The sequence below is a fragment of the Pygocentrus nattereri genome, chromosome 5 (assembly GCF_015220715.1).
Source record: "Pygocentrus nattereri isolate fPygNat1 chromosome 5, fPygNat1.pri, whole genome shotgun sequence".
NCBI classification, from domain to species: domain Eukaryota; kingdom Metazoa; phylum Chordata; class Actinopteri; order Characiformes; family Serrasalmidae; genus Pygocentrus; species Pygocentrus nattereri.
This window is the reverse complement of record NC_051215.1, coordinates 41,094,022-41,118,202: the sequence shown is the minus strand read 5'-3', so window position 1 is coordinate 41,118,202 and position 24,181 is coordinate 41,094,022. Positions and strand designations below refer to the sequence as shown.

General features: G+C 38.7%; 1 protein-coding gene across 2 annotated transcripts in view; it reads right to left on the bottom strand.

Annotated features, from left to right (window-relative positions):
* ret (ret proto-oncogene receptor tyrosine kinase) overlaps positions 1-23,351 on the bottom strand; it is a 36,090-nt gene extending 12,739 nt beyond the window's left edge. The window contains exons 1-3 of one of the 2 annotated variants that reach the window (XM_037538258.1): positions 22,781-23,351; positions 1,999-2,244; positions 1,502-1,789 (exon numbers count right to left, since the gene is read on the bottom strand). In XM_037538258.1, the coding sequence (XP_037394155.1) occupies positions 1,502-1,789; positions 1,999-2,244; positions 22,781-22,844 (598 nt within the window). In that variant the 5' untranslated portion in view covers positions 22,845-23,351. The remainder of the gene's footprint in view (positions 1-1,501; positions 1,790-1,998; positions 2,245-22,780) is intronic. The other variant, XM_017696511.2, reaches the window with a different exon arrangement.
* Positions 23,352-24,181: the final 830 nt, after the last annotated feature.

The following is a 24,181-nucleotide window of genomic DNA, read 5'->3' as shown; positions in this document are numbered from 1 at the left end:
GACAGATGAGACAAAACTGGAGCTTTTTATGGCAAGTCTCATCAGCTCTAATTTCACAGCCTCAAAATTGAAGCAAATAAAGAAAACAATGTTGTGCCTACTATGAAACATGGAGGAGGCTCGGTTTTGTTTTGGGGCTGCTTTGCTGCATCTGGCACAGCGTGTTTTGAATCTGTGCAGGGTACAATGAAATTTCAAGACTATCACGGCATTCTGGAGTGAAATGTGCTGCCTAGTGTCAGAAAGCTTGGTCGCAGATCATGGGTCCTCTAACAGGATAATGACCCAAAACACACAGCTAAAAACATCCAAAGATGGCCAAGAGCAAAGCATTGGACTATTCTGAAGTGGCCTTCTATGAGCCCTGACCTTCTTCTTCTTCTTTCGGCTGCTCCCTTTAGGGGTCGCCACAGCAGATCATCTGCCTCCATCTTGCCCTATCCACTGCCTCCTCTACTTTCACACCAACCATCTCCATGTTCACCTTCACTACATCCATAAACCTTCTCTGAGGTCTACCTCTTCTCCTTCTACCCGGCAGCTCCATCTCCAACATTCTTTGACCAATATATCCACTATTCCTCCTCAACACATGTCCAAACCATCTCACCCTGGCCTCTCTGGCTTTATCTCCAAACTGCTCCACCTTCACTGTCCCTCTGATCTGCTCATTTCTAAATCCTGTTAAACATCTGTGGAAGGAACATGCAGTCTGGAGAAGGCATCCTTCAAACCTGAGACAGCTGGAGCAGTTTGCTCACAAGGAGTGGGCAAAAACACCTGGGGACTCATTGAGAGTTATAGAAATCGCTTGACTGCAGTGAATGCCTCAAAAGGTTGTGCCTCCAGTCAAATAGCATGTTTTGATGATTTTCTGAGTGATAATCAGTTAACACATTCTTTATATGGAATAAATTTAAAAATAGTATTTTTCTGCTAATGTTAGTGGCACAGTTTCTATATTTCTATTTCCTGAGTTTAGAAAAAAACATATTAGACAAAAAACAAAACATTTAAAAGTACAAAATGTGCCATAATATTTTCACAGACTACAGTTTATATTTTTCCCCCAAATATTTTCAATTTAGCAAATAAACATGTCATTTGAACGGGGCACATAAAACTGCACACAACTGTATATTTTCACATATTTTGGCTCACATAAAAAAACTAGTTATTACAGGGACTTCTGATGAATAAAGTTGATGTTACAATTGGCTTTTAGATTCTGATTATGGTAATTTACAATAAGTGGTTTATCTAGTCATTGATAGTCAATTACATCAAAGTTTGTTAACTTGAACCTAAAACTTTAGGAGGATATTTCACTAAGCAGTTAGTCAGATAACTCAACAGGAAGAAAGGTCAGAGACATTCTTGTTGGATAGTCACCATTTCTGGTTTAAGTTGTCTATCTAAGAGAAATAGTGCTATCTGAAATAGCGCAAATCAAGAATAATGTGTAGGAGTATCTAAAATGGCTTTTTGCTTTCAATTGTACCTGCTTCCACTCTATAGCTGATGGTGTAGTTGGGACAGATGTCAGCATGGGTGAAGCGACGAAGCTGTCTTAGAGCTCCAGGCAAGCGGTTCTCTTTGATGTGGGAGCTTATATCTCCATCAGGAAAGCACAGTTTCTCCATCTTCTGGCCACAGGAGGGCGCTGTGGCATTGATGAAGGTGAGACTGACATCCACTCTAGAGTGGTGAATGCAGGTTGCTTTCTGAGACACAGGGGCAGCCGCCACTTTCAGGGTCAGCTTCCTTGTGTACCCTAATGTGCTGCTGGCTAGAGGAGACATCAAAACAGTGTCTTAAAAGATCTTTCTGAATTGGTATCATCTCTCACCTGCCTCCCTGGTACGCTTTACTTGAGCTATGGGAGCATAAAGGAATAGCTTGACAGTGTAGATAATTAATAGAAAACACTAAATACCAATTACCATGCCATTTGCATAATGCTGAATAAAGGAAATTAAACACAAGACTTTAACTTACATAAAGAGTCAAAGTCAGTCCACTCCAGAGTTTTGTTCATATAGAGAACTCCAGTGAGCGGATCTAGGTGGAACCATGCTGCATAAAGGGGTGGTTTCTGAATGTTCCTCCAGCTCAGGCAGAAGTAGGGCTCCTCTGAGGGTCGCTCTCGCATGGAGTGCACCTGTAGCACTGGTGCCCCAGCTGGCTGACCAACATAAATGGTTTCTGAATATGTGCTCTGGGGGAAGTAGAGTCCTGAAGAACCTGTGACAAATACATGGAGATGTAAACATATTTGTATACATTTGCATTTGTACAGGTCAGAATGATGACATTGTTGGTCTTTCATACCCAAGAGGCCCCTTATCATATTAAACAAGTCAGAAATTGACAAAAGTTAGATTTTTTTTTATACTAATAACCTTTTTGGTGTACTTTCATTCTCATTCTTTTTTCAGTAGTTGGTAACTCACTCTTTTATTAGCACTTGCTAACTGCCCGCAATAAAAATTTAGCTCTCTGTGTTCTTACTCTCAATATAGACACACTGTAACAGATTTTAGTCTAAGTGTAATGTTGTTGCTAAAGACTGCTAAAGTATATTAATAAATAAAGGCAGTGTGAGTTTGTAACCCATTTTTGAATTGGCTTACTATATATATTCATTAGCGGATATGTCAATATGGGAATTATGGGCTGATGCCAATATTTTTCAAGAACGACTTTCCAATTGCAGATACATATGCATTTATAAAATGCAGAACTGGCATTACCTGGATTACCTGGATTAGTCTCACAGAAGAACTCTTATTTCTATATGGTTACAAATGCAGTAAAATTAATAAAATACAGACACAGTAGCCCAACATAACCAAAATGTTCTCTTCTTCTGAACTACAATGTATACGTAACCAAATATTGGTTTGAAATATCGGTCAAATCATCTGTCTGATGTCAATATTGAACTTTTTAATCAAATATCTTATGATACAGATATGATTGTGCTATATTGTGCATCACTAATATGTATGAACTGTGTTATGTGTTGTATGTTGCATTATAGAAAGAAAGAAAGAAAGAAAGAAAGAAAGAAAGAATGAATGAAATGTTTTTCACAAAAAGGTGCGCTCATATGGCTGTACTACTAAAAAAAATGCTCTTTCCTTTTAATAAGAACACAGTCAGCTCCAATCTTAGGATCAGCCACGCGTGGCATGTGGCACAGCTGGAACCCAGCAGCAGGGATCACCTTCACAGCAGTTCTTCAACTAGATGAGCCACTTGAGGCCCCAGCAGAAGCTGTTCCTCAACTGGACCAGACAGAAAAAAACTGAAACGGAACTACCCAGGCACCCCAGACGAATTTCTGGAAACAACGTCACTGCCTCATGTTTTTACATTTAGATTGAGGTATAATATGTACTATTATTATTAGAAATTTAGAGCTGTTGCAGCCTTTTGCCAGTTCTAATCTAATCTAATCAGGAAACATCAGAATAAAATAGCCTGTTGGAAACATCAGTTCACTTTGTGAAAAAGTATTAACAATAAAACCGCCTTATCATTTGATCAGTTCAACTTTTCTCTAATCAGTACCTACTTTTCGTATCTTGGCCTTGCTATAAAACAGGACCATTCATGACTTCATGTTTGTTGCTCATAGAATTAATAAAACACCTCGACATTCCGCTGCAGCGGATTTTCATTTATAAGTTAACAACAACTGAAGCTGTCTCTCATATGACATTGACACTGCTCTTTTAATGAATTTCTCACATGGTCAATATGATGTGGTTTCCGTTTCTCCTTGTGTTCACCTTGGGAAGTTTAATTACTGAGCATAACATAATACTGTGTAGAAATGAATCATTACCTGCAGTGTGCTGGGAGGGTGATCTATGAAACACCATAACAGCCCTGTGCTCTTTACCGGAAAACGGAGACGTGAGCATTCAGGCTGTAATTATATCCCTCTTGTGTTCCTGTCCGACGACGGTGGGCGGCCACTTAGGAACGTACTAATGTCATTAGCAGACATCGAAACTAGATTTTCTATTTCTGTTGGTGCAGTTTAGGCCTTGGCTCTGGTTTCAGACATTGATTTAATTTAACTGTGCTGGGATGACAAGAGGTCGGATTGATGGATACAATGAGGCCCACCTTCTTGAAGGATGGAGATACACTCAGGCCCATTCCAACCTCTTTTATTAAAAGCCTTGCCAAGACACAAACAAACAGCAGAAGGAATTTAGTTACTCTGTGAGGTTGCTGGTCTTTTTTACTGAGAGTAATTGCTTGACTGTGTTTTGACTTTTTTGGGTGTTGTTTTTGAACAAACAAGCAAACATCAAATCGTGTGCACCTTTAAGTTAGTCTTCTTTTCTGTCATTTTTAATGAAAAGCGGACAATAAGATCAAATGTACACAAGCCCACCAAATGCTAAAGGATATGCTCATATGGCTAAAAATGAAAGAAGAGTGAAAGAGCATGGATCGCACCATTAATTCTTACTGATACTGAATTTGGAGAAGCACTCACATCACCGTCTTTGAAACTTCACATGTAACTTCACCATCAGAGAGAGTTAATTTAATTAACATATATTGTGAGCTCTGAGAAGCTGTGTGACATCTTCAAGGACAAGTACATCAAGGTACATTAAGAGCAGATGAAGTTTTTAAGGCATTCACGTAAGGACCCACCAGACGTCCTTCACCAAATTCAGCATCACTGACTCTGTCCTGTGTGTGTCCTGAAGCTTGTAAAAAGCTAATACTTCAAAAGTCAAAGTCACATTAAAGTTAATGAGCAAATGCAGCCAAGGAGAAAACAGCCAGAACAAACTGTGCATTCAGCGCATTGCTGAGCCTTTTCCTTTGGTGAAGCCGATGTTTTTTAATTGTTGAGCATTCCTGATTTCTTTAATGAAAAAATGCTGTGTGACATGTTCTTATATGAATTAAAAACAATATAACCATTATATTATACTCAGTATAATATAATTTAATATATATAATCTATTTAATATGACATGATATATAATCTATTTAATATGACAAATCAGTTTCAATAACATTAAACTTAATAGTTGAACTTTTCTGCATGGCAACAGAGAGCCATATGCTATAAAACTGGTGGAGATCATTCCAAATTTAATTTAATTCCAGGACAAAAGCCAAAAGAATGTAGGTAATTAATTGAGAGCACAGAAAACAGCATGGTGCACACAGAAAGGGCTCAGTGATAGCACTATGGTTTGTCTGAAATAATTTCTGGAGGTGTTGACTGTAGATGGTGATGAGTGTAAGAGGATGAAGGCACGTTTATGAGATAGTAATCACTTGATTTATACTTAGTCATTTGTCAGAAGCTCTAATGCAGAGCAATGCAGAAAAACATGCAAACAGCAGAATAAAAAGTGATCCAATGTACAATAACACTTTACAGAAGGGTATTGTTCATAAGGGTACATGATACCAACATAAGCTTATCACGACAACTGAAAGGCTTATTCCAATAGATGTCTTCTCTTATTGGAGCTGCTTTTTTTATCAACTGTGATATCAGGTTGACAAAACTCCTATGTCAAATGACTTATGAAATTAGTTAGTTGTGCTTGCAAACATTCGAAATATTTTGTAAAGTCAAAACTACACCTACTAGTTTGGCCAGCTCATGCCAGTTTAAAAATCACTAGATGGTTTCTAGATAGAATGGCCCTCATCTTTTTATTTATTTGAGAGTAATATGTTGACAAATCTGTATACAGGAGGCACAACGAGCCCTCAAAAAAATTCAGTCTAAATGAAATGTAACTGTATAATGCCATTTTGTTTTCATATCCTGGACATGGATGACTGGAAATGGACTAGACTAGCATGATCAAATGTGAGTACAATTTAAAACAAAGCAGCGACAACTTAAATACTTTTGCATTTAGTAAAGACAACTCTTCTAGGAATGCCCATATTATTATATGCTTAAATATTCTTTAAGTGCATTTACATTGCCAAAAGTGCGTTTACATCCACTGTGCATCCTTATGGCTTTGACCTTTCATAGCAATAGCATGGATCATGACTGTAAACACTATGATGTAATCTAGTGTATTGATTTCAGTTCTGAGGCAAATTGACTCTAAAGCCAGTACACAAACATACTCACACCCACACGCACACAAAAATACACCCCAAAAAACTTTAACACTTGTTTTAAATCACAGAAAGCATAACTCTAATGTTACTTCATAATTCTGTTTGCCAGCCTCAGCCAGCTCAGCTCCTGGTAAACACTGCTTGAAAATGCACAAGCTAACGTCTCTAATGGCGCCACAATTTTATGTACTGATGTGAAACAAATCCATTAAGTGCAGCGCATATTAATACAAGCTGCATAATCAGAACAGCCATCTGAAAACACCTGGACAAACCTCATCAGATGTGAAGCCTGACTGAAGGACACAGAAGCTACAGGCATGCTCATTGAGAAAGCAGCCTGATGAGGAACGCCCTCAAGACAAAGACAAGAACTCGATTAGGTCAACACACAGTCCACCGCAGAGATTTAGCATCTATGAGGTCATGAGCTGGTGGAGAGAGAGAAGGGCTCTCTCTTGCCATTCCCTTGAACTCAACAGAGGGCGGAAGCAGGCGAGCAGTCCGAGGAATCTACTACAGCATAATCCACTTACTACTGAAAGAGCGCTATTCATGTGATATTATGTGTAAGCACAGAGATGCATTCATTGCAATCACCTATTGTTCTTTGTAGCAACATGGCCATGGCTGAAATTACTCAAAATCACCACATGTTTGTGTAGCAATCATGATAACACTACAACGTGATAACAACAACTCCATGTTCATTCTCTATGGAGAAATGGCGGCCGAACATAGGTGGCCTTGTTGTCTACTGTGTTCGGCAGGGGACATTTAACAAAGCCTAGTGATCTGTGGGAAAACGTGGCTGATGTCCTTTCATCCAAGGTCGTCCACCATCCCCAAACAATGACCAACTGGAAGCCAAGTAGCCAGTCTGGCAGCTGGCCAGTCAGTAGCTATACTAATCAAGATGGGCATGTATTGTCTAAAACCATCCTGCCCTTCAGTCACTAAACATTTTCAGCCATATAGAGATCACATTACATCAAAAGTCATAGTCAGTCATAAACTTAATAAATCTTACTAACATTTTTAGATTGATTTTGTTTTTACTGTTTTGTATTCTTCATTGTGTTGGAATAAAACTGTAATTTATAAATCTTATATAATCCAAATCATGCAAAGCACTAAGGGTGTTATAGGACTGAACAAACTAAATACGCCACCCTTCAAAACAAATTAAGATGACTCTATGATATAATACAGAGAAAATCATTACTCTGGCACTGCAGTGATTTAATTAGCTAAAAGGCTGCCAATTAAGCGACAATTCAATAAAGACTGTTATTATTGATCATTACGCTTCAGTTCCCTTCACTATTCTCTAGGCATTCCACAAGTCTTCTTCTTAAATTTACCAATTCCTTAGTACTGCTGATTCTCTGTAAGTCTTTAACATGCAGACCTATATCCACACTTCAGTTCTTCACTCTTTACATACCTTACATACAATATTTGGTTTCACTGCAATTACCAAGTAATACAGGGAATCTACTGAATAATCTTAAACAGTAAGCCTAAGAAAGCCTAGTGTTTAACTGTTAGACAACAAGCACTTCATGAACTAATGCATGTAACAATGAATGACGATATAATGAAGGTAATGAAGGTTTTCTATAATGTCTGTGACGGCAGATATTAAGGTGTTAATTAAGCATCTTGTTGTCACGAGATCCCTCCACAAGCACAATGCTCTGTATCATTCTGCCAACTTATCTCAGTTACCCCTGTTTTGTTTATAACTCCATCCTGTTATTATCATTTGTCAGGTCTGTTGTTTGTTTTGTTTTCCTATATTACTTTGTCTGTTTCAACCTACACAGTCTCTGTGTTTCTTTACTAAAATCAAAAATGCACGCTTACATTAAAACAGTTCTGTTGAAAAATGTAATTGACGTTTTGTCAAAAGTGTGGATTCTGAAATTTTAATCCATAACACACTTGTGTTTGTAAGTAGAAGACATTTTTATATATGAATTTGATTAAATGTTCTTGTTGTACACTGTTTTTGGCTTGTGTTTTTCTTGCCACTGAAACAAGCATAGAAATGATTGGAAGTGCAGACGTGATCCTGTCAATACAGAATGCAAATCAAATGAAAATATAATTTATTATGCAAATTTAAATCATAACAAAGAATCAATGTCGCTAACTGTGTAAGTAAATAGTATATATAAATAGTATATTGTAGTAGCAATAGTACTGTAGTAGTAATGACTTCAGTTAAACAACTATCACTGATTATGTGAGAAAGTTAGACTTATCAAAAATGACAATTAAAAACAGAAAAACAACAAACAGGATTCTACTTTATCAAAAGAATTCATATATTATAAAAGTTTCCATGCCTGAGATTTAGTTTAAATATCATTCACACTTGAGCACACTTGAAGGAAGAATGAGTCCCTTAATCTTTGAAAAATGGAGGAACCTCTCTTTTCTCTTCATAGCAAATGAACAAATTAGATATGTGGACAGTAAGTAGTTGAGAGAAAGATAACTCAAGTTATTGTATGCTCAGGGCCAATATTATTCTTTTCATAAGAAATGTTACTTAAATCCATTAGATCCCAGACTAAGCAAAATATTACATTAATGACTTTTTATCATATAGTCATGGCCTTCTAAATATGAATATATTATACATCAGACATGCACATTACTGTAATACCAACATAATCGATCATCAGTATCATCATAAATGTAATCTTCTACACCACTGACTTAGGCACAGAATAAAAAGCATCAGGAATAGACAGCAGTCATGAAGAAATCTAATTAAAAGTCTCCTGTGGGATTGGGCTGTGCATTTGAATTTGGTTTACAATCTCTCTTGGGATTGTACAAGACATTAGGACTCACAAATGAGAAACTTTTACACAACATGTTCTACTCAATGTCATCATTATCAGACCAATTACCAGTAAATCTATTATACAGTTAAAGATTTGATTTAAGACTAAAACAAAGATTAAAGGGCAGCCAGGACAAGAGCAAACAGAACAAATCACAGATAGACTAGAAGCTTTTGTCCAAGCTATAACCTATTAACTTCCAAACCAAAGACATTTCTGTATCTCAGTGGCAATTTCCTCTACTGCATCAACCTGTGGGGAGCCCATGCATTTTACAGTGATCACCTGCTGAGCCTTAACGTCCTCACTGCATGGTTGAAATCGACCAGTAGGTGAATTTACATGGACCAGTGACTGTGAGAAATTAAGTCATCAAGAGCTGCTATTTCCTAAATGCTAAGCCTTGCATTTTAAAAGAAGTGGCTACAGTGAAAAATAGTCACAAGAAAATAAAGTGGGGGGGGGATGGGGGTGGGGGGTACAGCAGGATACAGAAGGCTGGACAGAAGGCATTTTCTGTCTGAAAAACATTAACATTAGAATAAATGCAAATATAGATTGTGATTTGATGTGTGTGAGTGTGTTAGCTTAACAATTTCCAAATCTCTCCTTGAGGAAGTCCAGCATTTATAATTACCATCATCACCTTCTTTAGTCCTTCATTAAATGAAATCAGGTGCTGTTGATAGAATTCAAGACATCATGCAATGTTTGGAGTTAACTGAGAAGTCAGAAACCAAACCTGCGTTCATCTGTTTTCTTCTAACCATGACATTAATAGCTTTACTGAAAACTAAAAAAAAAAAACATATACAGTGGTATGCAAATGTCTGATCTACTCCAGTTGTGAAAATAAGTTTACATATCTTCTACAGAGAACCAACCTACATATAATTTTAATTAGAGTTTATACATATAATTAGAGTTTAAGAAAAAGAAAAAGAAAAGAAAAATATAACTAAAATAAAGTGTGTCATAGTTTTTGTAAAGTTCACATTTTATTCTTTATTATTTTGCAATATGTTTTATTCAACTATTAAACAGTGACTGTGCATTAAAAAGAAGTGTGCAGAAGTGTGTTTGCTGTTGAGCAAGTGTTAAATAAGTCAACTCATTTTCAATTAGAAAACCACCTAAATGACCAAGGCCTCCAAACATGTGTATTCGACTGAAATGATAACTTTTTAGCAGAAGGAAATTTCACTTTGATATTAGTCATTTGGGACCATTTCTACTGAGCCACTCATCACGGAAATAAGCCTCTCCATATAAGTTTGAGGTTAGAATTCACATGTTCATAAGTGATTATAATAAACTGGACAGTTCTAAGTGCTTAATCATGTCAGAGTACTTAGTCATCTTTAAACAGTTGAAAAGGGACATCAGTTAAGCCCCAGCCAAGCCCTCAAATTGGTTATGCGTTGTTGTAAATGATCAGTCAAACACACCATGCCTCACTGACCACCGGAAAATAATGTGTAAAGACTCATGTAGAGAACAAGAGCTCCAAATGCCCTTGGGACATAATTTCAATCAATGTCTCCTTGTCCCTCCACCGGAGCAAATTAGATTCCACTGATGCATGGGATGGAAATGTGACCCTTAACTAACTGAAGGATCAGGGACAGGGCTAGCAAAGGTAGAGCAGCCTCCATGCTCCACACACTTCAGTCAGTCAGAATGCTATATGACAGATTCATCACAAATTAAGGTCTTTGCGATCATCTTGGGGATCCATTTTTGTTTCCCAGCCTTCATGTCAGTGCTAAAGACTGCCCCCACCACAGTGGAAGTCTGGCTTACTAAATTACTCAATGCTTATTGATTAATCACACAACAAAAGCTCAATATCATATTACATGTGACTGATTACGGTTTCGATCAAACTGAACAACGTGGTAAGATCTACAGTGGAACTGCATTTTAGCACAAGATGAGCTGTGTCTGAAAAACTGGTTTATAATCACCTATCCATTCTAGAGGTAAGAGAAATATGAGGGCTAAATACAAAATGCCACTAAAAAGGAAGATCTGAGAGATTTACATATGCACAACTTGTTTCATGCCTTTTTGTAAAAGGATATTCATTTGCTACTGTACAGTGGATTTGTGGATGTCTGATAATTCTTAACACTGCAATAAAGAAATAAAATTTAAAAAATGATTGATTGTCAAAGTGAAAAAAAATCACACATCATCTACAGAAACAAGCTTCTGCACAGCTTAATGCACAGTCATTGTTTATTTGCCTAGGTTAGCACATTGACCAAAAAAAAAAAAACACAAAGTATGTGGCCTGTGCGAAAGATGCACATTTTATGTTTTATCATTTTCAAAGATGTCCAACTCAGCAAATAAATAGAAATGGTACACTAAAATTCCCTGTAGAGGATGTGTTACCTTATTTGTATGGAGAAAATCAACAAAACGTGATTTGTAGGGTTAGGGTTAGTGTTAAAACAGTCTCACTTTGCCTTAAATGGACCATATAGTGGAAAAACAAATTTCCTTCAGATTTTGAAGTAATATGTAAACACAGTCTTTACACAAATTTCAAAATATACCATTCACTGCATATGGAATCAACTCATTTACATATATCCGCCTATTCAGCCTACAGCAGTTTAGCTCTGCCGAGTCATACTGAAGTTCTAGGGAGTGTTTCAGTTCTGAGTGCTTTCTGAATGGGGCACAATACATGACAATGAATGAGAACAGAGCTCATTTAGGAAAATGGTCATGTAAAAATGACCTATGATCATTATTTTTGATAACATAAATGTTGAAAGTGGACCAAGACAAACGTAGGACATGGGCCCTTTAATATCATATTTACATAGGAGGCAACAGAAATCCACTTGTTTGGGTTATCATTCTATATTTATATCATATACTGTATTTCCAATTTTATTGAAAAGTTAAAATTTTGAACATGATCATTTGCTAATTAAACGTATTCATTTTATAATTACATATTAGGTGATTGCAGAGATAATCTTAAACACTTTGATTTCAAACAACTGTGAAAAAACTTTGGACCAGCAAAATGTGAGTGATATCTTCTCCACGAAATCTTTGCATTTGCACAATCATACTAAAAGTGGTGGCGATAGCAGAAAAAATCAGTAAGATTTATAAGCTCTCTGAGAGCAACTCAAGACACCAGCTAAACTAAATCATATAATGTAATAAGTGCCTAAATCAAATAGCGTCATGTATCAAATGAGATTTATTGGTCTGCTCTGTCTCAAAAGCAGTGGCTGCTGATGAAAATGATTGTGCTAATGCAGGCATGGGATGGGGGGTGCGCAGCCTGATCAGCTACCACTACTTCCCCTCCCCTGAACAATCTCCTGTGGTCTGATCACAGGAGATTACCACTTGGGTGAGAGTTTAAAAGGTCAGAAGTCAGTGCAGTTCAACAGATAAGGTAACAGGGTCAGAGCCATGGATCCACAAATCAATGTTTCACACACTCGAAACCCACAAGGATTTTGACTTTATGTGGGCATTAATATACATATGTCATTCTTTGCAATGATGGAGGACAATGGACAGATGCAGTGACTGGAGAACTCAAAGGACACATTCTTCACTCATACATTACGTTCTGCTAGCCACACATGCAACTTAGCTGACCTTTACTGTAAATGTAATGATTACATAAAACACTTACAGTCAAGACTCGACCATTATATTACAGCATGCAGTTCATTCTAAAACAGAGACTGTTTATTTACAATCATCTACCACAGCAACAGGGTGAAGTCAGGCCTAGATCATCAAGCTATCAGCCCCTGGGCACAAATGTTTGATGGGCCCTTACCAGGCTACCTTTTTGGGTGGTCAGGGATTTTTTAATAATATCACAGCAGGTTGCATGAGGGCTGTGCAGCACCAATATACAGCAAACAAATTTGGGCACATCAACACTATAAACACGTTCATTAATTCATTCACTCATTTAGTTATGAAAGAGCTTTTTTATGTTCTCACCAAGCTTCATAGTCGGGGCTTGTGGAAGAAAAACTAAAATCAGTATATCTAAATTATTCATCATTGTTTTGTTATTGTTTAGAAATAAGTTTACTGTATTGACTTGTGGTGGTCGCATAATAGACAAAAGCCTATTAACAAGCAATATATTTTCCAAACTCGCTGTGTCCCGCAATGGCATGATATGAGGTTACTGCGGACAGCAGTACAGTCATCATTCTGCATATTCCAATAAAACAAAACCATAACCAGATTACTTGCACACTAACAGGAACACTTGTCAACATAAACCAAACAACCAGCGTGAAGTGAAGACAACATCAATTACCCTGCTAGTAGGTAAACCTATGGGATGATCCGGGCTTGGGTGCTGCTACAATAAAATGAAACCCAGACATCCCAAAGTGGCAACAATGATGCACTATAAACTTTATTGCTTTTTGCAAATATTCACTCATTTTGAATTTGATGCCTGCTACATGTTCCAAAGAAGTTGGGACAGGGGCATGTTTATCACTGTGTTACATCACCTTTCCTTTTAACAACACTCAATAAGCGTTTGGGAACAGAGGACACTAATTGCAGAAGCTTTGTAGGTGGAATTCTTTCCCATTCTTGCTTGATGTACAACTTCAGTAGCTCAACAGTCCGGGGTCTCCGTTGTTGTATTTTGCGCTTCAAAATGTGCCACACATTTTCAATGGGAGACAGGTCTGGACTGCAGGCAGGCCAGTCTAGTACCCGCACTCTTTTACTACGAAGCCACTCTGTTGTAACACGTGCAGAATGTATGTACCTTTCAGCATTAATGGTGCCTTCACAGATGTGCAAGTTACCCATGCTATGGACACTAACACACCCCCATACCATCAGAGATGCTGGCTTTTGAACTTTGTGCTGATAACAATCCGGACAGTCCTTTTCCTCTTTGGCCCGGAGGACACGATGTCCATGATTTCCAAAAACAATTTGAAATGTGGACTCGTCAGGCCACAGGACACTTTTCCACTGTGCGTCAGTCCATCTCAGATGAGCTTGGGCCCAGAGAAGCCGACGGCGTTTCTGGGTGTTGTTGATATATGGCTTTTGCTTTTCATGGCAGAGTTTTAACTTGCACTTGTAGATGGAGCGACGAACTGTGTTCACTGACAGTGGTTTTCTGAAGTGCTCCTGAGCCCATGTGGTAATATCCATTACAGAATGATGTCGGTTTTTAATGCAGTGCCGTCTGAGGGATCGAAGGTCACGGGCATTCAGTGTTGGTTTTCTGCCTTGCCGCTTACTTGCAGAGATTTCTCCAGATTCTCTGAATCTTTTGATGATATTATGGACTGTAGATGATGAAACCCCTAAATTCCTTGCAATTGCACATTGAGAAACGTTGTTCTCAACAATGTTGTTCACAAAGTGGTGAACCTTGCCCCATCCTTGCTTGTGAATGACTGAGCCTTTCAGGGATGCTCTCTTTATACCCAATCATGACACTCACCTGTTTCCAGGTGTTTTTTGAGCATTCCTCAACTTTCCCAGTCTTTTGTTGCCCTTGTCCCAACTTCTCTGGAATGTGTTGCAGGCATCAAATTCAAAATGTGTGTGTGTGTTATAGCAGGTATTGATGAATCTGTGCATAAGAACTTGTTTAATTTATATGAGAGGGTATGGATTTCTCTCAATTTTAGTAGGCTTAGTTATATCACTGCATTACAACTAACCCTGCTGTGTGGAGGCTAAACATTAGCCTGGCTAGCTCTCACTGTGAGTTATATGCTTCAAAACAGTGTTATAGTACAACCACAAAGAAGGGGATTAAAATGACACAGGAACAAAATCTGTGACTTATACAAACAGCTCAATAATTCAAAAAACACTTTTGATGAAATATTTACAGCACACAATTTTACGGTACAAAAACTTCAAGTTGAATCTTGGCAGATATCTGTCTGACTGCTGCTAAAATTTGTAGACAATGTTGCTATGGGAACAAGGAGAACATGACTCCAAGCATGTTCTACTTGAACATGTTTAACTACATAAAAAATCCACATAACAATTTACTCTTTGTTAGTTTGTGCCCCCGAATTACAACTTCATAGTTGTTCATACAAATGCATCTCATGAATCTATGTTGGGTGGTATCAAATCTAGAAAAGGCATCTGAAGGTATTGTAAGGGATGTTGAATTTTGGCCAAAATAGAAATCAGACAAAATTCAGACATTCAGATATGGCAGTAGGCAAAATAACACCTCAGTGTCAATTGTATGTTCATGTAAACAGTATCTCATAGGTCTGATAGGTTAAGGTTTGGCTTTTAGGTTTGTAGCAGGTGGTGACTGTCAAAGGATCCCTCTGTCCTGGCTCCACCCCCTCATTATACCCCTGTTAGCTTGTTATTAGCCACCTGGTTTTATGTTTGTCCTTTTTGAGGCCTTACATGAACATCTCTACCAGTAATTCTAAGCCCTGTTATCTTTTAAAAGTGCCCTTGTTTCCTTGTTGTGTTTCTATTTTAATCAGGTTTTGACTTCGGCCTGCTTTAGTTTGTGTGAGACAATGCTTTAGCCTGCAAAGTGTTTTGACCCCTGCTTCGGACTTTGATTATATTTGGATCTCCCCAAATGCATTTCGTTTACACATGCATCCTGTCTTATCTCGCTTGTTATAATCCCTAAGGGTGGGTAGAATGGCCAAAATATAACATCAATAAACTTGAAAACATTTTCCTTGTTTGCGAACAAGTTGGGCGCAGACGAATGCACCAGAAAAAAATTAGCCACAATTTAATAAGGCTATAAAAAGTACTTTAAAATTCATAGATTGCATAATAGACTATATAAAAGGGAATGGAAGTAAAAATCTAACAACTGCTATCCACTGGTTGTTGTTTATAGGCTCTCTATAATTGGCCTAAATTTGTTTTTATTTTTCATGACACACAGAGTTGTTCAGTCTTCTAAAAATACTGACAATGCTGAAAAAAATTGCACATTATTATATTGGTGATACTAATAGTGACTCCCCCATCACCCTTCAGAGAACGTATATCTGAAGACAAATGAAAAAAGGAAATAGACTCAATAACATTAACTCCAGCCTCACAAGTAATGGAGAGTAAGACCAAAGATGATGCAAACACATCACATCAACTTAAAAGTGCTCTTTAAAAGAAGGATGAGTAAGCAAAGGATAAACAACTCCACAATATTTCTAGTAACCGAGCTACAGTGCAAATGTCAAAGTGCTGTCAAGAGCCGAAACACCAGACAGTGATGGTGGATTACTTCCGCTCCCACTATGGTCAAAACACATAGCTTTTGTCACCATCCGTTTTCATGGGATGACTTGTCATAAAATGGATGAGATCCATTTTGCAGCAGGAGCTGCCAACCATCCTGTGTCTTTAATGAGGGATTTTAAGCCTCATCTGTTATCAGAGCTGTGTGCTCTATTATTTTACTGGCAGTATTTTCCCTTCAGAAGACAAACACACCATGTTTGCCCAGAGCTCTGCACACCTGCTGCACACCTGCCCTCTGACTGCCGCTCAGAGACAGCCTTTGTTTTCCTCACTGCCAGGAAGCAAGGCACTTCAAGACCATCACCATCAGGAGATCTTTTCATCTTTTCACAAGAGAAGCATCACAAAAAGTGCTCACAACACATGCACACACAAATGCTCACATTAAAGACATCTGAAATTATGTTACATGATGTGCTCACTATATTTTGTACAGTCTGAAACTTAGAACTTAATAGGGATGGAAAGACAGCCTTCATTGTGTAAATCAATGTGAAAACAAAGGCAATACTGTGTACTACTAAAACATTAAGGTAGAAAGGTACAATGAAGAAACTCGAATAATACAACTTACTCAAATAAATGTGATGATTGAATGTGTGAATATATATTTTAAACAATTATCAGAAATTTTAAAGAACGTTAAAAAAATTAGGCATGAAGCAGTGAAAAACAGTGTTTATGTCATGAAATCCTCACCCTGTCTCCATCTTATACTACAGTGCATCCGGAAAGTATTCACAGCGCTTCACTTTTTCCACATTTTGTTTTGTTACAGCCTTATTCCAAATTGAATTAAATTAATCTTTTTCCTCTAAATTCTACACAAAATACCCCATTGTGACCATGTGAAAAACGTTTTCTCGAGAGTTTTGAAAATTTATTAAAATTAAAAAACAAAGAAATCATATTTACATAAGTATTCACAGCCTTTGCTTAATACTTTGTAGAACCACCTTTGGCAGCAACTACAGCCTCAAGTCTTTTTGAATATGATGCCACAAGCTTGGCACACCTATCTTTAGGCAGTTTTGCCCATTCTTCTTTGCAGTACCTCTGAAGCTCCATCAGGTTGGATGGGAGACGTCTGTGCACAGCCATTTTCAGATCTCTCCAGAGATGTTCAATCGGATTCAAGTCTGGGCTCTGGCTGGGCCACTCCAGGACATTCACAGAGTGGTCCTGAAGCCACTGCTTTGAGATCTTGGCTGTGTGCTTCGGATCGTTGTCCTGCTGAAAAATGAACCGTCGCCCCAGTCTGAGGTCAAGAGCGCTCTGGAGCAGGTTTTTATCCAGGATGTCTCTGTACATTGCGGCATTCATCTTTCCCTCTATCCTGACTAGTCTGCCAGTTCCTGCTGCTGAGAAACATCCCCATAGCATGATGCTGCCACCACCATGCTTGACTGTAGGGATGGTATTGGCCTCGTGATGAGCAGTGCCTGGTTTCCTCCAAACATGACGCCTGGCATTCACACCAAAGAGTTCAATCTTTGTCTCATCAGACCAGAGAATTTTGTTTCTCATGGTCTGAGAGTCCTTCAGGTGCCTTTTTGCAAATTCCAGACGGGCTGCCTTGTGCCTTTTACTAAGGAGTGGCTTTCGCCTGGCCACTCTGCCATACAGGCCTGATTGGTGGATTGCTGCAGAGATGGTTGTCCTTCTGCAAGGTTCTCCTCTCTCCACGGAGGAACGCTGGAGCTCTGACAGAGTGATCATTGGGTTCTTGGTCACCTCCCTGACCAAGGCCCTTCTCCCCCGATCGCTCAATTTAGACGGCCGGCCAGCTCTAGGAAGAGTCCTGGTGGTTCCGAACTTCTTCCATTTACGAATGATGGAGGCCACTGTGCTCATTGGGACCTTCAACGCAGCAGTAATTTTTCTGTATCCTTCCCCAGATTTGTGCCTCGAGACAATTTTGTCTCGGAGGTCTACAGACAATTCCTTTGACTTCATGCTTGGTGTTTGCGCTCTGACATGCAGTCAACTGTGGGACCTTATATAGACAGGTGTGTGCCTTTCCAAATCATGTCCAATCAACCACAGGTGGACTCCATTTAAGCTGTAGAAACATCTCAAGGATGATCAGTGGAAACAGGATGCACCTGAGCTCAATTTTGAGCTTCATGGCAAAGGCTGTGAATACTTATGTAAATATGATTTCTTTGTTTTTTAATTTTAATACATTTTCAAAACTCTCGAGAAAACTTTTTTCACATGGTCACAATGGGGTATTTTGTGTAGAATTTTGAGGAAAAAGATTAATATAATTAAATTTGGAATAAGGCTGTAACAAAACAAAATGTGGAAAAAGTGAAGCGCTGTGAATACTTTCCGGATGCACTGTATGCACTGACCTGTTTCTGGCCTGACTCTTACTGCATATTATCCTTCTCACCTGCATGTAGTAATGTTTTGTGTGTGTGTGTGTGTGTGTGCACGTGTGTGTGTGTGTGTACATTTATTTATACTGCAAAAAATGGTCATTTAGCAAGTAAAATCTCAAATCTAGCTTATCCAATTATATCCAATTCCTCATGTTAAGATTGTTCTAATCTTATTTTATATATGAATACATTTATTATTATTAGAATTATTATTATAAGCACTTATTTCTAACCATGTTTTTAATGTTTAAGTGAGTAATTGAAATTAGTTCACCATATTGGCAGATCATTTGCATGAAACAAGCCAAATTATCTGCCCATATGGTGAGATAATTTTATAAGAATCAATATTAAGCAATATTAGACATATCTATAACTAGCCTTAGATCATTCCATTTGCCAAGATACCATTTTTTGCAGTGTACCTTGTTTTGTTATTGTTGTCCTGCAAAGTCTCATATTCTAGTCTGTGTTATTCCCAAGTTTTATGTTTTTCTCAAATTCATCTTCTAGTTCACCATTTTCAGTCATCTCTTAGTTCATTGCCTTCCTCATTCTGAAGCTCAAGTAATATTTGGTTTTGTCCTAAGTGACTATGTATGGTTTTGAGATACGGACACGCTTATTTGAACTTGACTGCCTATGATTCCACCCTGCTGTGACTAAGAGCTCTAGAAATGCCCAAATTACATGATTCAGCACTGATATCCTACCAGCTACCCATTATAACAGAGGACTTTGCCTAACAAGGATTTAGTTGAGTCATGTTGGGCGACATGCTGAGAGGCCGGAACAGTATATAACGGACTTGGATAAGAGGCTCCAAATCTAAGACCCTCTTCCAAGTATCTGTCCATGTTGACTGTAAGTTCTCCACCTTCCAGAAATTAGGCAACATGCTTTTGGTCATTCATTTGATAGTATGTCGCCTTCCAGAGATGACTAATGTGGTAATTGTAGTATTTTGAATCACACAGAATTATTAGTGAGCATCTTCACTATTTTTGATGGTGAAGTACCCAGACTTTTGATTCATGGCCCTACCTTAGTTCTACTTTGCCTCTCCAACAGGGCAAGATTTTGCAGAGGTTTTACGACTGCTGTCACTACCAAACCCACTACTCTGTCTGCTCTACCGGTGACTGTATTGTACCAAGTCGACAACATCAAGGCCTCTGTTGATGCTCCAGGCCATGCTCCTGCAGCCTCAGTGCAGGTGGTTCCCACCTATTGGACCGCCATAACATTTGCCCTGGGGCTTTAGAATCATGTTCCAAACACAAGTATTTTGTAATATGGAAAAAGTACTGGGTTACCTTATCAAAACTTTTCCTGGTTTTGGCTCCTCTCAGCACAGATATCTGCACCTCTTACACAGGAATCCTTGAGACAGCCCCAGTACCCAACATAGTAGCCTACAAATGGGCCACCTATCCAAGCCTTGAGCCCTAGTGATTCAGCTCTGGTCTTTGTTCTGGGTTCAGATCTAGTGCCTATACTTAATCCAGTTCCAGATCCAAACTCACTTCTCTTCTTCTTCTGTAGATGATTCAGCTCCTGTGTCTCCTGTTTGTCTCTGTGATTCAGCGACTGTCTCCTGTTACATCCCTGTCACAGCCCTGCTCCATGTCCCTAACCCAGCTCCTTGACCAATCACTGACTCAGCTCCACTGCAAGTCACTTTCCCTTTCGTTAATTTTGCCATGACCCAGTCCCTGCTTCCAATCCATTCCAATCCATTCTGTAATCCAGTCTGGGTTCCTGATCAAATCTTAGTCCCTAGTTCTTTTCTGGTTTCTGCCTGCACTCAGTTCTTGTCTCAGTTCATGCTCATAACTGACCCAGTATGGGGCAATATTATCTACAGTATGATCATTTTTACCCACAAAACAGAGTAAATTAATGGCTTAAAAATAACCTGTCTCATCTTACACTACTCACCAATTCTTTGCCTCAGCCCATGCTCGTGTCCCAGTCCTCACCCCAACCATCACCTTGGCTCCCCCCTGTACTGGCTTTCCACTGCCACCTAGCCTCCTTCTGCTGAATATTGTTCTTACTTACTATGTCTAGTTATGCCATATGTGTGCATGTGTGATTGTGTGTGTGTACTCTGTTGTTTTCATAGTTTCCTCATGAAGCCTTACAGTCTGCAATTCCAAGTAGTACTGCACCTAAAATTCCTCACTCAGATGGTCTCCCAATTTATTGTTTTGAATGTCTTAGTCTTGTTTTTCTCATTCCTTTATTTTCTTAGTTTCATATTTCAAGAGTTATCTGATTTGTCCTAACTGCCTCTTTGCTATGGAATGGCCACTATGCCTCTATTTACTCTCTGCTCCCTGTTGCAGACTACCGTGTTTTCTCCATTAAACTTAATAAAGTGACTTTGCACATAAAGCCTACCTCTCATCCATAGCAGTTTGTCTCTTGGATTCACAAAGAAAGTCATTTACAAGTGAATAAAGTACTTCATTGTGAAATCATTATACTTCCAACACATTATGAATGCATAAAATAGACAAACCTAGCTGTTATGCTGAGAAGAAATGATCAAATTCATTTTTATCGCATATCAAAAATAATAATAATAATAAAAAAAATAAAACTGCCTGCCACACCTTTTTTAGCACATAGATGTATGTTTACAACAATGACTTGGTTGCTGAGTGCTTGTGCCCTTCTAACCTTTACCGAACTTGCATTATGAAACTGTACTATGAGCTAACCAGACTGCACATCCAAGATTGAATTATTTAGTAATATCAATAAACTACAGTATGATATTCCATACAACTGTGTGAGATCAGAATATACATTTCAGGGCTCTGATTCAGGCTGTAGACAACACATACTAAAGTGGAATAAAATTTCAGAATTATTGTACATTAAATAGAGAAATCACATGCAAAATGTCATTATTTTAGAGTCGTCACAAAGAAATATGTCTTGTAGTTGTTTACTGAGAAATTAAAAATCTTTATGAATAATGCCCAAACAATGTACATTGCCATTTGCACATAGATTGAAACAGAGTACATCATGAAAAATGCCTTGCATTTGTTGCTCTTGTTTCCACTGAGCTAGAATGTTGCGCCTGTCAGCTTCCTAGTAAAACTCTTTTGACACTACAGGCTTAATTTATCATTTACTCATCATCAGAGTCACAGCTCAGCCTCTGCTCTCCATCACATGCCATAATGAGGGAATGCTGAAATGCAGCACTCACATGCATGCACACACAATCGCATGCTTTCTTAACGACCAAAATAGCAGAAAAAAAGCCTCTGCTATGTACTGCTTTTGCCTACATTCAAACTGCACCAATGTGACCGTTCTCTTTTAATGCAACCATCCGCACGCCGCCATTTAAAAACTCCTGAGCTATGAGTTGGAATATAAATATAGTCATTTTGAGAGGGGAGTGTTAGTACAGTTGGACAGAGGGTTTTAAAAGGGATTATAATATTATGATATATAACAGTGAGCATATTGCTTGCAGAACCTAGCGGCATACTAGGTCACAAGTCCCCTAGACTCAATGCAGCTTCTCACTTACAGAATGGAAGAAACAAATCCCTTCACATCCAGAATGGTGGAATACAGGCAAGAGATGGTCCAGGATGCATTTAAATTTAGTCTCTACAGCGCACAACTATAGAAATAAATGGCTTGTAGCAGAAATAGACTGTAGCCTTTTTCTTAACCACAACTCTATTTATCACTTGGGTAGTGTAACAAAATACACAGAATTTACAGAAGTGAGATTTTGCGAATTTGGAGGAAAAAAGGCTGATTTGCTGAAACAAGTCACTCAGCTGCCTAAAATAGCTCTTAAGATGATTTATTAGAGGAATTATCATCGAAAAATGTGACTACAGTCTTGTTGTTTGTAAGACAAAGCAGAAGGGCAAGCACGAGACTGGAAGATGCATTAAGCAGAACTTGTTTTAACTTTAAAAGGGACAAGTGTACACGCGCCATCACTGCGGTGAGCACGGAAGAGTCGATAACACACCACTGAACTGCTTTTAACGAAACATTGCACGTCGAATTTCAACTACAGAGTCTACGGATGACCCCAAAAGCAGACCTCAGCCTTACCTTCACAGAGGAGCAAGAGGACCACAACGACGTCTCCCCACAGCGTGCCGCGCGCCGTGCCCATACTTATCAGTCATAAGTGGGATTTCACAATCAACAGACTAAACCAACTTGATGAACTGTGGAGCTGTTTTGCGGTTTCGATTAAAACCGAAAAGCAGCCGAAAGAAATTCAAACGGTTAAGGTTCTGCGCAGGAGCCAAAAAAGTCCGTAGGCTGAGTATCCCATTGGCGAGTTGGTCAGTGCGGCGCTAACATTAGCTGCGTAGCATGTGTGGCGCGATGCAGGGGGAGGAGGAGGAGGAGGTTCAAACCACACTCACATCCTCAGCTGGATTTTCCAGACAGCCACAGACAGCATCACCGAGGACGAAGCTCCCTGTAGAAAGTCCGTCAGGCTAATGAAGGGAAAGCTGGAATTAGGGTTTGACGAGTGGCTTAGCCTAAACAAATTACTCGAAGTACAGTGCATCACCGAGACCCACGCTGTTTAGACTGGTAGGAGCCTCTAAGGTAGCCTGATAAGAGGAATTACTTTCCGTAGAAGATGCACTTTGGATTCATTGGAAAAAGTGATGCACTGAATTTAATGGATCCAAATGCGCACATCCTCTCTTCCACACATATTAAATATTGTGCGTGGTCTGACGCCACGATATAATTATTTCCAGACGTAATCAAAGTCATATTTGTTATATATAAACATAGTCGTGTGGAAATTATAGGATGTAAGGATGTCACATTTTGAATCAAGTGAATTCACTTGCTTACTTTTTCAGTGCATTTTTGTAATACAAAATCATCTGTTGTGTTTATGTTTGTTAGCAACCGAGTGGCTAGTAAAAACATTGACGTTGTGTCAATGGAAAATGGACAGTCAGCAGTTACCTCAACAATACAGCCGAATCAATTTTGGCATCATTATACGGCTTGGATGTTTATCCCGTGATAATTTCACTAAAGGTCAAACAGGAAATGTTTTAACAAACCAGTGAGTGGAAATTAGCTGTTGTTGAAACTGTTGTTGTCCGTGTACAGGACTCTGCCCTGCTCATGTTTCCTAGACAAGTATTGATCTCTCTCGAGGCTCATGTTGTTTTTTTTTTATCTGAATATCAGTATCATATTGCTGTCTTCATCTGGATTAAGCAGGACTATAGACGCAGAAACAAGTGCAGTATTAAGATGTACTTCTTGAGACGTGAGAAGTAAACGCAGCAGCTCTAAACTTCAGCACTGTGTCTTAGGTGCTCTTGATCTCAGGTCTGACGAGCTCTCAGCCTTAGTCTCTCTGATTGACGCCTCCTGCGCTGGGATTGGACAGTGTTGTTCTCCGTCTGTGCTAGGATTGGCCCATTAAGCGGGCTGCATCTGAGTGTGAACTACTGAACCAATTGTGGC